Here is a 17,727-nt window from a genome sequence, read left to right as displayed (position 1 = left end):
AATAATTATAACTTAATTGGAAAATAGAAAAGAATCCGACTTTGTTAAGGGTTAAGAGAACTTGTCAGGATTTTCTTCTCTTGCTCCTGACCAGAAATACTGCACAAGTAGTTTTGGGGGGCCATCTCCCAGACTAGCCAGGGAATAGCTTTCATGAAGCAAAACTTTCCTGGTGAGATTACCTGTCGGCTCCATACCTTGTTTGCTTTGTACACATGAGGAAACTGAGGAGGTTAAAATAAATATGACCCTGGATTAAAACACACTCATCATTAGTCAGGCATGGTGGCATGTGCCTGTAATCCCAGCTACTCAGGAGGCTGAGGCAGGAGAATCGCTTGAATCCGGGAGGCGGAGTTTGCAGTGAGCCGAGATCGCGCCACTGCACTCCAGCCTGGTTGACAGAGCAAGATCCTGTCTCAAAAATAAATTAATTAAATAAAATAATTAAAATAAATAAGTAAAACACACTCATCCAGGCCAGTCATGATGGCTCATGCCTGTAATTCCAACACTTTGGGAGCATGAGGCAGGCAGATTGCTTGAGTCCAGGAGTTCAAGAGCAGCCTGGACAACATAGTGAGACCCCGTCTCCACACAAAAAAGAAATACACACTCATCGCCGTCAGGTTCCAGCTCTCTTGAGGGAAACAGGCCCACAGGCAAGGAGCTAAGAAACATGGCCAGAGGTAGCAAGTGGACACCAAGGGCTGTGGGAATGCAAAGAGGCAAGAGTGAGTGAAATGGTGCAGCTGTTTTGGAAAACAATCTGACGGTTCCTCAGAAAGTTAAACATAGAGTTACTGTATGACCCAGCAAGTCCACTCCTAGGTATACATGCAAGAGAACTGAAAACACATGTACACACAAAAACCTGCACACTAATGTTCTTAGCAGCACCATTCATAAGAGCCAGAAGGTGGAAACAACCCAAATGTCCATTAACCAATAAATGGATAAACAAAATGTGGTCTATCTGTACAATTAAATATTTTTCAACAACAAAAAAGAATGAAGTCACTCTGGGAGGCCAAGGGGGCAGATCATGAGGTCAAGGGATCGAGGCCATCCTGGCCAACATGGTGAAACCCCGTCTCTACTAAAAATACAAAAATTTATCTGGGTGTGGTGGCAGATGCCTGTGATCCCAGCTACTCATGAGACTGAGGCAGGAGAATGGCGTGAACCCGGGAGGCGGAGTTTGCAGTGAGTCGAGATCGCGCCACTGCACTCCAGCCTGGTTGACAGAGCAAGATCCTGTCTCAAAAATAAAAAAAAAAAAAAAGAAAAAAAGAAAGAAAAAGAAAAGAAAAAGAAAAAAGAGTGAAGTTCTTATGTACACTACAATATAAACAAACTGAAAAACATTATGCTAAGACCAAGAAGCCAGACACATATTGTGTGATTCTGTTCTTAAAAAATGGCCAGAATAGGAAACTGTATAGATGCAGAAAGTAGATTGGTGGTTCCAGGAGCTGGGGCAGCAGGAGGGGGAAGACTGCTTGTGGGTACAAGGTTTCTTTATGGGGAATGAAAATGTTAGAGGCTGGGCACAGTGGCTCATGCCTGTAATCCCAGCACTTTAGGAGGCTGAGGCAGGTGAATCACTTGAGCTCAGGAGTTTGAGAACAGCCTGGGCAACATGGAAAAACCCCGTCTCACAAAAAGTACAAAAATTAGTGGGGCATAGTGGCATGAGCCTGTAGTCTCAGCTACTTGGGAGGCTGAGGTGAGAGAGGATGACTTGAGCCCAGGAGGTGGAGGTTGCAGTGAGCCAAGATTGTGCCACTGCCCTCCAGCCTGGGCAACAGAGCCAGACTCGGTCTTAAAAAAAAAAAAAAAAGAAGAAAAGAAAAAAGAAAATGTTAGAAAATTTGATAGTGCTGATGGTTGTAAACTTTGTGAATATACAAAAAGCACTAAATTGCATATTTTATTATTTTTTATTATTTTTTTGAGACAGAGTCTCCCTCACTCTGTCACCCAGGCTGGAGTGCAGTGGCACGATCTCGACTCACTGCAACCTCTGCCTTCCAGGTTCTGTTTTTTTGGGGTTTTTTTGAGATGGAGTCTCGCTCTGTTGCCCAGGCTGGAGTGCAGTGGCGCGATCTCAGCTCACTGCAAGCTCTGCCTCCCGGGTTCACACCATTCTCCTGCCTCAGCCTCCCGAGTAGCTGGGACTACTGGCGCCTGCCACCATGCCTGGCTAATTCTTTTGTATTTTTAGTAGAGATGGGGTTTCATCGTGTTCGCCAGGATGGTCTCGATCTCCTGACCTCATGATCCTCCCACCTCAGCCTCCCAAAGTGCTGGGATTACAGGCGTGAGCCACCATGCCTGGCCCTCTGCCTTCCAGGTTCAAGCAATTCTCCTGCCTCAGCCTCCCAAGTAGCTGGGATTACAGGCATCCACCACCACGCCCAGCTAATTTTTATATTTTTAGTGGAGACAGGGTTTCACCACATTGGCCAGTCTGGTCTTGAACTCCTGACCTCAAGTGATCTGCCCACCTCAGCCTCTCAAAGTGCTGGGATTACAGATGTGAGCCACCACTCCTGGCCTGAACTGCATACTTTAAAAGAGTGAACTTTGCACTAAATGAAATAAATCTCAGTCAAGCTGTTAAAAAAAAACATTAGTCTGGGCCGGGCATGGTAACTCACGCTTGTAATCCCAGCACTTTGGGAGGCTGAGGAGGGTGGATCACGAGGTCAGGAAATCAAGACCATCCTGGCCAACATGGTGAAACCCTGTCGCTACTAAAAATACAAAAAATTAGCTGGGCGTGGTGGTGGGCACCTGTAGTCCCAGATACTCAGGAGGCTGAGGCAGGAGAATCGCTTGAACCCGGGAGGCAGAGATTACAGTGAGCCGAGATCGAGCCACTGCACTCCAGCCTGGTGACAGAGTGAGACTCCGTCTCAAAAAAAAAAAAAAAAAAAAAAAAAAAAAAAAAAAAAAAAACCACAAAAAAATTAGTCTATCTTGAGGATGAACTGAACTCAGACTCAGGTCTTCTAACCCTTCCTTTCAGTTTCCATCTTTCCTAAATTAAATTTTAAAAATTAGAACAGACAATGTGAGAAGGGAAAAGTCAGTGTGTATATTAGAAATTGGGACAGTGCAAAGCATTTCTCAAGCCGACAGCTTGGTCCTGCCTGCACAGTGCAGCCAGGAGGAATCACACATGGGATGGGCATCCCCGGGGGCACAGGACAGAGCGGCCAGGGCACTGTAGCAAGGCACAACTCCCAGGTCCTGGACAGGCCTCCATGTCCCTCCCTGCAACTTCAATCTTTGAGGCAAGAGCCATGCCCAGCCCTTGAGGCTCTGAGATCAAATCCTAACTAGGGAGACACTAGCCTGCAAGACTGCAGTTTTAGTTAGCTTGTCTGCCACAGATTGTGTGGCCTAAACAACAAACATGTATTTCCGACAGTTCTGGAAGTTGTAAGTCTAGGATCAGGGTGCCAGTATGGCTGGGTTCTCCTGAGCACCATTATTCCTGAGAGAGAGAGGAAGCTCTTTTCTGTCTCGTCTTGTAAGGGCACTAATCCCATGCATGAGGGCTCTATCCTCATGACCTAATCACCTCCAGAAGGCCTGTTTCTAAATATCATCACATCAGGACACGTGAATTGATGGCGAGGAGTTGGGGGGATACATTCAATCCATAGCAACTGCTTTTAAAAACATTTTACTATGCCACAGATATTTGTTGGGCAGCATGTTCCTATGATCGACAATGTGGCAAAGCATGTGTGGATATTTCTCAGCAAAGATCGCGACTTCTAGGGAACCTCTCTAGAAGGCACAGTGTGTTTTAGGGGAGACACCAACCCCAAGAATATCTCTGCCAGTGCCACCTGGTTTTGCCCACAATTCAAAGCTTTCCTGGGAGCCGGATGAGGGGCAATGGAACCAGCAGATGCAGGGGTAAAATCTATTCCTTCATTGATAATTCTCAGAGCAATTCTATTCCAGGGTCTTAAATCAGATGAGGTGCCCAGGCTGGGCATGGTGGCTCATGCCTGTAATCCCAGCACTTTGGGAGGCAGAGATGGGCGGATCACCTGAGCTCAGGAGTTCCAGATGAGCAGCCCAGAGAGAGGGAAGACAGGGAGGAGCCTCCTGCATGCCTTGGTGGCTCTGGAATCCACCAGGGACTATCGACTGTGCGTGGTCCTCCAGGCAGTGGTAGCCAGCATGGTTCATGCTCCAGTTCTAGTTCTGCTGGGAACATGCCATGCCATACCTAGCCTCCAGCGTGGACAGACTGGGCTGCTTTGTAGCAAATATCAAGTGAACAAGGAAGGGAAGAACATGGATCTTCGTGGGCAGATGTGTATTAGCAAAAACTGCGATGGGAGGCAGAATTATAAGATGGCCCCAAGATTCTCACCCCTCAGTGCACTCAGTTGCCTAATTTCCTCCCATTGAGTGGGGGCTGTGAATCTGACAGACGTCACTCTTGTGATTAGGCCAAGGCAATAAGATACTCCCCCCCTTCACTGTTCTGTAAGACTGCCTCAGCACACAGGAGCGAGATCCTCCTGCTGTGAGAGGGCCACGCCACGGGCCCCTAGCAGTTGAGATGGCCCCCAGCAACAGCCGACAAGAAACTGGGAACCTCAGAGCTCTTTCCTTTAGCTGCTGCTGCGGCCGAAGCCATGAGTATGCGCAGGCTTCAGAAGAGGCTCACCTCTCATGTCCTTTGCTGTGGCAAGGAGAAGGTCTAATTGCACTCCAGGGAGACCAGTGAAATCACCAATGCCACCTCCCATCAGCAGATCCAGAAGCTGATCAAAGATAGGCTGAACATCCACAAGCCTGTGACTGTCCATTTCCGGGCTCGATGCTGGAAAAACGCCTTGGCCTGCTGGAAGGGTGAGTACATGGACACAGGTAAGCTAAAGGGTATGGCCAATGCCTGAATGCCAGAGAAGGTAACTTGGATGAGGAGAATGAGGATTCTGCACGGGCTGCTCAGAAGATCCCATGAAGTTAAGAAGATTGACCACAAAATGTATCCCAGCTTGTACCTGAAGGTGAAAGGAAATGTGTTCAAAACAAGCAGATTCTCATGGAGCACATCCTCATGGAGCACATCCATGAGCTGAAGGCAGAAAAGGCCCAAAAGAAGCTCCTGGCTGCCCAGGCTGAGGCCCACAGGTCTGAGAACAAGCAAGCACACAAGTGGCTGAAGAGCGCACCCAGGCCAAGAAGGAGGTGATATCAAGACTTTGTCCAAGGAGGAAGAGAGAAGCAATAAAAGCTCCCCCTTTTTTGTCTGTACATACTGGCCTCCATGATTACATAGATCAGCCATTAAAATAAAACAAGACGGCCGGGCACAGTGGCTCACGCCTATGATCCCAGCACTTTGGAAGGCCGAGGCGGGCGGATCACGAGGTCAGGAGTTTGAGACCAGCCTGACCAACACTGAGGAACCCCATCTCTATTAAAAACACAAAAATTAGCCAGGCTTGGTGGTGCATGCCTGTAATCCCAGCTACTCAGGAGGCTGAGGCAGGAGAATGTCTTGAACCCAGGAGGCGGAGGTTGCGGTGAGCCGAGATCGCCCCATTGCACTCCAGCCTGGGCAACAAGAGCAAAACTCCATCTAAAAAAAAAAAAAAAAAAAAAAAAAAAAAAGCGGGAACCTTATTCTTGTAACAAGACACTGAATTTTGCCAACAACTATGTGAGTTTGAAAGAAGGCTCCGAGCCTTGGAAGAAATTGCAGGCTTGGTCAACACCTTGATTATAGCCTTGTGAGAGTCAGGCTCTCAGAAGACCAAGAGACTCGGCTAAGCTATCTTTAGGCAATTGTGAGATAATAAGTGGGTATTGTTTTAAACCAATAGCTTTGCGGTAACTTATTACACAAGAGTAGAAAACTAATACACCTGCTTGGTCAGGCACAGTGGCTCACACCTGTAATCCCAGCACTTTGGGAGGCTGAGGTGGGCAGATCACTTGAACTCAGGAGTTTGAGACCAGCCTGGGCAACATAGACCCCCATCTCTACAAAAAAAATACAAAACTTAGCCAGGCATAGTGTGCACCTGTAGTCCCAGCTACTCTGGAGGCTGAGATGGAAGGATCGCTTGAGGTCAGGTGGTTGAGGTTGTACTGAGCTTTGACTGCACCACTGCACTCCAGCCTGGGTGACAGAGTGAGACCCTGTCTCAAAAAAAAAAAAAAAAAAAATGAATGAAAAGAAAGTCATAGAGCTGGAATCACACTATGTAGCCTTTTCAGAATGGCTTCTTTGCTTATTAATACACATTGAAATTTCCTCCATGTCTCTGACAAAGATTTTTCACATCCTACTTTATGATAGTACATAAATAATAGAAAACAACATTTTGTTTTGTATTAGGAAAATAAACATGTATTGATTTGAGATTTGGTGGGTTTTTCCCCCAGTCGAAACTCAAAAATCCTGCAGATTTAGCAAATTTAGAAGGGATCCCTATTAATTGTGTGAAAGTTGATCATATGAATTGGGTCATTCTTGTCATACCCACCTAAAACAGAGTTGAAAGAGCTGTGGGAAAAAAAGCACTCAGGGCATATAACACTGATCCAAAAATGTAATTCTCCAGAAGCCTGGCTGCTGAAACTCCCTGCTGTAACTTGAAACAAGTTTTATTTAATGGCTGCTGACAGGACACACTGCAACTCTAAAACTAGTTTTGTAACTGAACAGCCTGGCCTGAAAAAGTTTTTTTCCTTTTTCTCATTTTTCCCTAGTCTTGTGATATAACCTTGAACCTTACTGCAGAATCTTTTCTTCTCATTAGTCTTAAAATACAGCCTTGAAATGTACTTTCTTTGAAACACCATGTCCACCGCTTCTCACCATACACTCCCTTAGACCATGCACATTTGTCTAATTGTATGCTAGTATCTAATTATGTGCTTACTTAGAAGTTCCTGGGGATAATCTTGAGACAGACTTGGTAGGCATAGGGACCTATCTGCAAAATTCCAGAGATCACTTCAAGGCAGTTAGTCAACCACCAGGCCATTACTGAGATGCAGCTAGCCCACACTCCAGGTGGACCATGGCTTGAGAGAGCCACCAGAACAAGACACGCAGACCTAGTACTCAGCACCCCTCCTGCACACCTCCCAGTCCAAGTTCACATCCTTGGACTCAAAAACTCCGTTTTGAGCGAAACTCCGTCTCAAAAAACAAACAAAAACCAAAACAAAAGAGTTCTGTGAGACCTTTACTTTTTTCACCATCCGATATTTCCCAAACACGATTCTGCCACCATTTTTGAATGACTACATAGTCATTATAATGGCAGCAGTGGCTGATCTGGAGGGGCCGCTGTGATGATGCCGGCTGCAAATGGGGAGGCACGGCCAGGGCTGCATGCTCCGTGGAGCCCACGGGGACTGGGAACAGGTGATCCCAGTGGGAGCCTCGAGCCATACCGAGTTGTCAGGACGGGAGCCCTGTGCTCCCAGGCGCAGCTGCAGCCACCTAGTCGTGGCTCCAGACAGGGCATCCCTGCACTCTTGGGGACCTGGGAAGCACCCTTTTCCCACAGGCCCAGAAGTGCCTGCTCCCACTCCCTGGCCTCTCCCCACTCTCAGCACCTGCTCCACGGCAGAGCAAAGTTGTGGACATGTCAAGATAGCCAAACCTGGGCGCTATCACAACCCAGCCAAATGTGTGTGCCCTCGGGGCAGTGACGACATGCCAGCCCCCCACCATCTCGATCTCCTCCAGAAACTGCTTTTGAGGCTGAAACTTTGGGCACCAAGAAGCATGGGAAGGAGGCCGGGTGGGGGGAGGGGGGCGGCTGAGGGTGGCTCGGGGCAGGCCTGCGGGCAACCTTCAGCATGGACAGCCTGGGCGTCATGGACAGCATGTTGATGGCCATGAAAGGCAGACAGGTTCCTACGTGGGAAGGGGTGGGTTTTCTGTGAAACCCCACCTTCAAGCCACGGATGGCCTGAAGCCTGGAAGCCACGCTGCCAGTTCCAGGTGGAGTCTGTGACCCAGAGAGAGAAATTCCTTGATGCCTTTCGGCCAATGGTATGGTGTTTTTCCCAGGCCCGCCCATGACTGCCCATGGGCCAATCAGCATGCACTTCCTCCCACCCATGGACCAATGAGCACACACTTTCTCCATTCTGAGCCCATAAAAAACCTGTAGACTCAGCCAGACTCAGACATTGGAGACTATCTGTATGCAGGTGTGAGCTACTCCTTTCAGGTTTCCTGAGGGCTGTTGGGTTGTCCAATAAAACCCTTCTCTGCCTTGCTCACCCTCCAGTTGTCTGCATAACCTCATTCTTCCTGGACGTGGGATAAGAACTTGGGGGACAAGAACTTGGGACCTAACGAACAGCAGGGGAGAAAGGGGCTGTAACACATTCCTGGCTGAGTAGCCATGCTCCTGGGCTGCATGAGTGAAAAATGGCGACTCTTCTGGAGGCCCAGACTTTGGGATTCCCCGAGCCAGAGCTGTAACACTATAGCCCTCCTGCCCTCAGCCAGCACTGGGTGGCCGCCCCCCACGATGGGAAGCAGCAGCGAGCCAGAGCAGAGCAGCGGGACTGAAAGAGCTATATCACAAACAAGCTGAAAACACACCCCACCCAAAACACACCTCCCCGCTTGCCAGGCTGCAAGCAACGGGAAGGAGAGAAGAGCTGTGGCTCTTCCGGGAGCCCAGACCTCGAGACTCCGGAGCCAGGGCTGTGACACGCTGCAACACCCTCTTTGGGGTTCTGCTGTTCTTGGTGTCTCCGAGCTTTCCGGCGCCACCATTTTTCCCTCGTCTAGATGCTGGTGCCTGCAACAGAAGCCGCCTGCAGTATGTCTGGTGCAGTCGCAGCCTTGCAAGGAGCCGGCGCCTGTGCCAGCGCCTGGAGCTGCCCGCCCCGCCGCAGCAGCCAGCGTGCCTGGCTGTGTGCACTGGCCGGACCCTTCACTTGCTCACTCACACACCCCTTGCGGCTCCGCGCCTGGCTCGCCCTTGGTAGGTGTGGGATCCAGGTGCAGCCTGCTGGGCCGAGTGGGTGGAACAAGCCCAGCGGGTGTGAGCAAAACTCAAGCAGAGGCGCGACCACAGAGGTTTCTGGCTGGCGAAGCGACACCCATTATTAGTAGCTTTCTGTAATTTGTATTTTACAATTCTTTTTCTGATATCGTATCAATTTTTTATGCAGAACAGCCCTATAATAATGGGGGCAAAGGGCCGGGCACAGTGGCTCACGCCTGTAATCCCAGCACTTTGGGAGGCCGAGGTGGGTGGATCACCTGAGGTCAGGAGTTCGAGACCAGCCTGGCCAATATGGCGAAACTCCGTCTGTACTAAAAATACAAATACAAAAAAAAAAAGATTAGCCGGGTACGGTGGCGGGCGCCTGTAATTCCAGCTACTTGGGAAGCTGAGGCAGGAGAATCGCTTGAACCCGGGAGACAGAGGTTGTGGTGAGCCGAGATCACACCATTGCACTCCAGCCTGGGCAACAAGAGCGTAACTAATGGGGGCAAAGATAATCATTTCAGCGTTGAGAAGAGATCTTGAATTTAAGATACTCCCTACATTTGGGATTCAGAGCACCCTTTGTTCCACCTGTTAATGCTCTAGCTAGCCATCGTGCCTTTTCAAAATACCATTCCTTTTGTTGTTCTCTTTCTGAGCTTGATGTCAAATTATTAAAAGGAAGTGAATATAAAGGCATGGAGAAAGTGAGATTAGATGCATGCAAGTGTTGCTTAGTGAATTGGACACAATGTTTGACTATACAGGCACGAGAGGGACCCAGAGACAGGGATCTACTTATGTCCTGCTGCTGCAGGGTGCCTCCGCATCCCACCTTCATCCTCTTTGTCATGAACCTGTGTGGAGTGTTTTTTTTCCTGTCCCTAATCAAACATACAGAGACTGAGAAAACTGACTCCAGTGCTTGAGTGCATGCGTTTGAATTGCAACATAGTCTTTTTTTTTTTTTTTTTTTTTTTTTTTTTGAGACAGTGGCTCGCTCTTTCCCCCAGGCTGGAGTGCAGTGGCGCGATCTCGGCTCACTGCAAGCTCTGCCTCCCGGGTTCAAGCTATTTTCCTGCCTCAGCCTCCGGAGTAGCTGGGGACTACAGGCGCCCGCCACCACACCCAGCTAATTTTTTCTTTCTTTTTTTTTTTTTTTTTGGTATTTTTTGTATTTTAGAGACGGGGTTTCGCTGAGTTAGCCAGGATGGTCTCGATCTCCTGACCTCGTGATCCGCCCGCCTCGACCTCCCAAAGTGCTGGAATTACAGGCGTGAGCCACCGCGCCCGGCCGCAACATAGTCATTTTTATTTGCTTTCTCAACCAGTGGATATATTTTGTGACTGACTGTATGTAATAATATGTGCATCTGGATATGTGCCTGTGGGAACACATGAAATGACACGTCTCCAAACAAACACTGGCAGACAGCAATCGGTAGAAACCTGGGTACGTCTCCTTTAAGAAAGAACGAAGCCTCGCCTCCGCCCCAACCTGGAGTGTCCATTTCCCAGCGCCCCCTACAGGGGTTTGGCCTTTACTCCCGGAAGGAGGTGGAGGCGACCCTCACTCTCCCGCCGTGCGCCTGTGGGAACATTACCCAGAATGGCCTGCGTTGGGCGACGGCGACCTTCAGCCAATGAGGCCTCCGAAAGGTGGTGTTTCCGTAAGCGCACGCGCGGTCGCGGCGGGACTTCCGTTGTCCTCCTTGTGGCGGTCGTTTTGGCATTTGTCTGGACTGATTACTTGGTAGAAAGCCCCGGAGCGCTGGGTCAGCATCATCCGTGACTGACTGAGAAGGCGCGAGAGGAGTCTTCCCCGCTGCACAGAGGCGTGGCTGAGGCTCGGCGGCGCCCAGAGTACCCAGGCCCGGCCCGGAATAAGGACATCCTCTCTGGCCCCGCTCCGCTCACAGAGTCAGATGGCGGCGGCCGAGCTGACGGCCCCGGCCCAGGTATGTGCCGCGTCCTCTGGGCCTTCCCCGCCCTCCCCACGCTAGTCCTAGCACCCCCGAGGGCGCCTGCTCGCGGCCCTGCTGCCCAGGACAGGACATGGGGGCTCGCCGGAGGGGCTCCCGTTTCCAACACCTGGTGTGCTAGGGAAGGGAGGGCGCGACTGGCAAGGAGCCCCTGATGAGAGGCGCCACTGAGCCCTGGGGCACAGAGGTGACACAGCCAGTGCGAGGGCACCCGGCTCCAAGGCCAGGCATGGGGCTACAGGGTGGCTTGAGCCCATCTAATACCGCCATAGATGCCCTTCTCTGAGGCCTGGCTCTTTCCACGTTTCCCTTGGCTGTAAAGGGTTATGAAATCTACGCCAGGAAGGGGAGGGTTTCCCAGTCTCTCACTAGCCCTAACTCCCACCCACAGGTTCTCTGGGTTGTGGAGTGCCATTCCCCCAGCCCTTAGTTCTGAAGACCTTGGGTGAACCCCAAGCCCAGGGTCCTATGTCCATGTTAGCCGGTATATAGAGTTGTTCCAATTTCTGGCAGCCATGTGAACGGGTGTGGAAAGTTTTTCCAGAAAGGTACAAGATGTGCAAATGCTTAGGTGCAGTACGGAGCTGGGTGCATTTATGAAGCCACAAGTCTCCTTGCTTTCTGGTGGGAAGCAAAGAACAGGAGGATAGGCGTCAGGACTGCAGTGGCTGCCTGAGAAGTTGAGTGTGTTTTCAGGAGGTAATAGCAAGTTTGAATCAGAAAACAGAGGTAATTTACCAAGGTCTTCACAGGTTTCATCTGTGTGCACAGTGGGACACAAACTGGGGGGTTGAGGGAGGAGGAAGGAAAATCAGGGTAGACTAGTCCAAGTGAGGGTTACTGGCCCAGGATCGTGATTTAGGAGATGTGGTTAGATTCCGGATGTGTGGTTTCAAAAGGGACAACTAAATTACATAATGTAGGTGGTGAGGGAGTGAAACAGAGGGTTCAGAGAAGACCCCAGGGTTTTTGGTATTAGCAGCTGTAGGGAAAGAAGTTTCATCAACTAAGATGAACAAATTGGCAATAGGAGTAATATTCACTAGGGATATCAGGTTTGTTTATGCCATGCTAAGAGTCAGATCTTTCAGAGCCTACTAAATGGAGGCGTTAAGTGGGCAGATGAACGTGCCGGTCTTGAAATCTAGGGAGTGGTTCAGGGTGCAGATATTCAAGATGTGGCTGTTGTGCGCACCAAGGTGAGTGAGCTGTGGGTCACAGTTAGGCGGGGCAAGCTCCAGGTTTTGGTTGTAAAGCTGTTAGTGGGCCAAGACTGGGAGTGGTCATGAAGGCAAGGTATGTAAAAGACAGTGTAGTTTGGCAGTGGCCACGGCTCCCAAGAGAAGAATGGACATGAGATGGATGCAAACGCATAGGACACTCAGGCCAAAACTCGTGCTTATTCACCACTTTATGGGTATCCAGGATTTTGTGATAACTTGATGGGGCCTGGGTGTTTCATAAAGGCTGGAAGATTAAGTTAGTGTCATGTGGTCATTTGTGAGAGTCATTGTGTGTGAGATGAACGACCAGTGAGGCTGGGATTTAAATGAGCTTTAGGTGGATATATGACTCTCAAGGGGATGGTAAGTGCAGCACAGAAGTGGAATAGGGCCATGGTTATCTGTGATTCACCTGTGGTTCTGTGTGGCTGTGTCTGAGGCAAGGAATACAGCCTGGCAGGGAGGCCTTCAAAGAAGTTTTTGAGGCTGCTTCCACTAGTGTAAGCCGTGGGAAGTCTGGGATTTTGGATCCTGTTCATATCCACACTCTGGATGCTGCCTGCCAAGTTGCGGTATAAGGCCGGAAATTAAGGCCCAGTATGATATGTCGCCTTGACATCTGATGAAAACGATACAGCCTTAGATGGCCTGAGAACAAATTCCCCTTCCCACTTTGCTCCCATGAATAAGCTCTCTTAGCCAAATGAACCCTTCTTATCCATTCTTTTCCAGGGAACCAGAACAGTTCCTGCTTATTACTTTGTAGTGGGTTTCAGTTCCCTATCAATTTTTTGAGTTATTCAAACAAGCCAGTCCCCTCCTCTGGGGACCAGTGGAGCTTCTCCATCTTGATGCTACAAAACTTACATTCTACAGCACCTGGTTGTTACCCTTTTCTGGAGTACTACCTCCGTATGGCCCTGTGTGGAGTGTGGTATTCTTTCACAGGCTATGAGTATTTGTCTTTAATTAATAAGCTGTTCAGCCAGGCGTGGTGGCTCACGCCTGTAATCCCAGCACTTTGGGAGGCCGAGGCGGGCAGCTCACAAGGTCAGGAGATCAAGACCATCCTGGCTAACACGGTGAAACCCCTTCTCTACTAAAAATATAAAAAATTAGCCAGGCGTGATGGTGGGTGCCTGTAGTCCCAGCTACTTGGGAGGCTGAGGTAGGAGAATGGCGTGAACCCAGGAAGTGGAGCTTGCCCCACTGCACTCCAGCCTGGGCGACAGAGCAAGATTTCGTCTCAAAAAAAAAAAATTAATAAACTGTTGATCTCATTTGTCCAATGTCACGTGTCTTATATTTGGCTGTTGGTTATCCACTCTATTTTTTTTGTTGTTGTTGTTCTTTGAGACGCAGTCTCGCTGTGTCACCCACGCTGGAGTGCAGTGGCATGATCTCGGCTCATTGCAACCTCCACCTCTCCACCTCCTGGGTTCTAGTGATTCTCCTGCCTCAGCCTCCTGAGTAGCTGGTACTACAGCCGTGTGCCACCACGCCTGGCTGATCTTTTGTATTTTTAGTAGAGATGGGGTTTCACCCTGTTAGCCAGGATGGTCTCGATCTCCTGACCTCGTGATCCGCCCACCTCGGCCTCCCAAAGTGCTGGGATTACAGGCATGAGCCACTGCACCCGGCCCAGGTTATCCACTCTTTCACGCAGGTAGCATGTGGGGAGGCCAGGATTTGCCTGTGGTATAGGACGTAGTGGTGGTCATGGTCATGTGGCAGTGGGATCTGGAGACCTGAGGTATGTGCAGTGTAATGAATGATATGCACTTGGAGAGGGAGTGTGCCTGATGGCCCCAGTGTCCTGATTGAGACTTAATGACCTTGGTCATATGAGAGGAATGCTTGTCAGGAAGGAGTGGTTGCCCTTATGCCACGCCCACAGCTTAGATACATGTATTTGTTCACCTGCCTCTTGTTACTGATGGCTGCAACCAGTGACCAAGAGCCCCATTAGGAGACAACAGCACCAGCTGACTGCTTTCTCCTCTGAGCTGGGGAGCTTGGAAAGAGGATGAGCATGGGGTAAATGTGTGAGGGGAAGGATTATGGATCCTGAGAGGAGGAACCGTTTGTGGTTTCATGTGTCCCCATCCTGGCAGGGCATTGTGACCTTTGAGGACGTGGCTGTTTACTTCTCCTGGAAGGAATGGGGTCTTCTTGATGAGGCTCAGAAATGCCTGTACCACGATGTGATGCTGGAGAACTTGACACTTACAACCTCCCTGGGTAAGGTCCTCACACCCACCTCTATGCCCCGAGCAAGCCTTTGCTCTTACCCTTTCCCCAGAGTCAGATGTGTCTTCACAAGAGGACTATTGACACAGCTTCCTGTTCCTGGGCAGGTGCTGTGGTTGGTAGGGCTAAGGTTGTATGTTGCCTGCTTTTCTCCTTGAGCAAGCAACACCTGCTTCCCTTTCATGTGGAAAGATTCAGAGTCAGGCTTCTTATAGTTGGCCTCATGGATCTCACCTTGTTTGCCTCTCCTGGCAAGGTGACATTGTCCAGATTCGAGGCTCCTCAAGGCCCAGGTTCTACTTCCTTCCCCTAGGGGACACTTCCTCATGCCTGCCTCTGCCAGCAATTATCATCACTGACATTGTCACCACTTATGTGGACTACGAGTGGCTCTTGCAAAATCCTCCTCTGAATTTCTCCTTGTATTATTATTTTTTTTCCTGTAGGCTATCATGTGCAGAGTCATTCTGGGCTGGTCTTGGGTGCTTGCATATTCCAAGTTCCGTGTTCTTGATTGTAGGGGTCAGATGGACAGGCCCTGTGGTTCTGAGGATGGCTGTGATTCCCCACAGCAAGACGGACTCAGAGGGAGCCTGGCCCTGGGGACTAACACCTAAAGGAGGACATTCTATCAGGGTTATGTTCACATCATACCAGAAACATATCCTGTTTGACTAATATTTTGGTGCTAATGACATTTGGGGCCAAACCTCATTACTGCCTTTTCTTTCCCATTCTTGATACTTAGCTTGCTTGTCAGCTGTCCACCTGGTTACTATGTCTCTTACTTCCAGCCTGGGGTTAATCCCCACATCTCTGGACTCCATGTTTCACCCATTTTTCTCACTGCCTTATCTGCAGTGCTCTCCAGTGTTGGCCTCTACATAATATGTTATGAGGTGTCCACATATGTCAGCCGCTATTTTGTTGTCACATTTTCTTGGGCCTGGACACATACCTGTACACAATGCATGTGTTAGCAGTACAGCAGATCTCACTGAAAATTGTTCTAGAGGAATGAGTTGTATATCCTGCCTCTACTCCATGTTTCTCATCCCATGGCTGTGTTTTTTAACTCATGAGCCCTTCCCAGTTCTGTGATCTTTAGAGGCCCAGTTCTGCTAGGCAGCCCTATCTTCAACTTGAACCGAACACCTTGGTCCTGAAAACAACCCCGTGGACTCAGTTCCTGGGTTTGTTGGATGCACATTTGTCTTTGGGCTACCTCCACTCCACTAAAGTCAGCATGCTCTTCACCAGCATTTTCTTTCTTTCAGGTGGTTCTGGAGCAGGGGATGAGGAGGCACCTTATGAGCAGAGCACTTCTCCACAGCGGGTGTCACAGGTTAGGATTCCTAAGGCCCTTCCTTCTCCCCAGAAGACCAACCCCTGTGAGATATGTGGCCCAGTCTTGAGAGAGATTTTGCACTTGGTTGAACACCAGGGAACACACCATGGTCAGAAACTGTATACAGACGGGGCATGTAGGAAACAATTACAATTTACTGCATACCTTCATCAGCACCAGAAGCAGCATGTTGGACAGAAACACTTCAGAAGCAATGGGGGCAGAGACATGTTTTTGAGCAGCTGCACATTTGAAGTATCTGGGAAGCCCTTCACTTGCAAGGAGGTTGGGAAGGATTTCCTGGTGAGATCAAGATTTCTTCAGCAACAGGCTGCTCACACCAGAAAGAAGTCAAACAGAACCAAGAGTGCAGTGGCCTTTCACAGTGTAAAAAATCATTACAACTGGGGAGAATGCGTGAAAGCTTTCAGCTACAAACATGTACATGTTCAGCACCAGGGAGACCTCATTAGGGAAAGATCTTACGTGTGCAGTGAATGTGGGAAATCTTTTAGCACAAGCTGTAGCCTCAGTGATCATTTGCGAGTTCACACTTCAGAAAAGCCTTATACATGTGGGGAATGTGGGAAATCCTACAGGCAAAGCTCTAGCCTTATTACGCACCGAAGAATTCACACTGGAGTAAGACCTCATCAATGTGATGAATGTGGAAAATTATTTAACAGGAAGTATGACCTTCTTATACATCAGAGAGTTCATACTGGAGAAAGGCCTTACAAGTGCAGTGAATGTGGGAAATCCTTTAGCCATAGCTCTAGCCTCATTACACACCAGAGAATTCATACTGGAATGAGGCCTTATGAGTGCAGTGAATGTGGGAAATCTTTTATCCATAGTTCTAGCCTTATTACACACCAGAGAGTTCACACTGGTACAAGGCCTTATATGTGCAGTGAATGTGGGAAATCCTTTAGCCAGAGCTGTCACCTCATTAAACACCGGAGACTTCACATTGGAGAAGGGCCTTATGAGTGTAGTGAATGTGGGAAATTGTTTACTTATAGATCTCGTTTCTTCCAACACCAGAGAGTTCATACTGGAGTAAGATCTCATGAATGTCATGAATGTGGAAAATTATTTAGCAGGAAATTTGACCTCATCGTACATGAGAGAGTTCACACAGGAGAAAGGCCATATGAGTGCAGTGAATGTGGAAAATCCTTTACCTGTAAATCCTACCTCATCTCACACTGGAAAGTTCATACTGGAGCAAGGCCTTATGAATGTGGGGAATGTGGGAAATCATTTACTCATAGCTCTACACTCCTTCAACACCAGAGAGTTCACACTGGAGAAAGGCCTTATGAGTGCAATGAATGTGGGAAGTTTTTTAGCCAGAGCTCCAGCCTCATTAGACATAGGAGAAGTCACACCGGAGAAAGGCCTTATGAGTGCAGTGAGTGTTGGAAATCCTTTAGTAACCACTCTAGCCTCGTTAAACACCGAAGAGTTCATACCGGAGAAAGGCCTTATGAATGCAGTGAATGTGGAAAATCCTTTAGCCAGAGCTCTAACCTCACTAATCACCAGCGAATTCACAGTGGGGAAAGGCCTTATGAGTGTAGTGACTGTGGAAAATTTTTTACCTTCAACTCCAACCTCCTAAAACATCAGAACGTTCACAAGGGATAAAGGTTAGGTAACACACATAGGGCTGTTACGGACTGAGAAGTGTCCCTGCAAAATTCACAGACATAAATAAATAAATACGTATTTTCAATAACCATGCTTTATATTTAGTATATGTTCTCTGAATTTTGTTTTATACAAATAAGTTTATATGTGTACATACTACTTTGTCTCTCATATCCACACAGAAAACCAAATGGTTTCTTTTTTTAAAAAATTCTTTGTGTTTAAATGGACAAATTATAATTGTACATGTT

The 17,727-nt window shown here is 48.7% G+C and overlaps 1 protein-coding gene and 1 pseudogene across 2 annotated transcripts; both read left to right on the top strand.

The window, feature by feature from the left end:
- Nucleotides 1–340: 340 nt before the first annotated feature.
- On the top strand, nt 341–6,886 carry LOC129394774 (large ribosomal subunit protein eL19-like; annotated as a pseudogene).
- A 3,821-nt stretch (nt 6,887–10,707) lies between these two features.
- Nucleotides 10,708–17,574, top strand: ZNF256 (zinc finger protein 256). Of its 2 annotated transcripts, XM_034945897.3 has the most exons (3): nt 10,708–10,975; nt 14,337–14,463; nt 15,750–17,574. In XM_034945897.3, the coding sequence occupies exons 1-3, from the start codon at nt 10,943–10,945 to the stop codon at nt 17,471–17,473; spliced, it is 1,884 nt and encodes a 627-aa protein (XP_034801788.1). In that variant the 5' UTR covers nt 10,708–10,942; the 3' UTR covers nt 17,474–17,574. The 2 variants fall into 2 exon arrangements, with proteins under 2 accessions (XP_034801788.1, XP_008967971.2); XM_008969723.5 differs by lacking the exon at nt 14,337–14,463 and having other exon boundaries at nt 10,863–10,975.
- Nucleotides 17,575–17,727: the final 153 nt, after the last annotated feature.

Source organism: Pan paniscus, chromosome 20 (assembly GCF_029289425.2).
Source record: "Pan paniscus chromosome 20, NHGRI_mPanPan1-v2.0_pri, whole genome shotgun sequence".
Taxonomy (NCBI): Eukaryota; Metazoa; Chordata; class Mammalia; order Primates; family Hominidae; genus Pan; species Pan paniscus.
The sequence above is the reverse complement of the archived record's forward strand: the minus strand, read 5'-3'. Positions and strand labels throughout refer to the sequence as shown.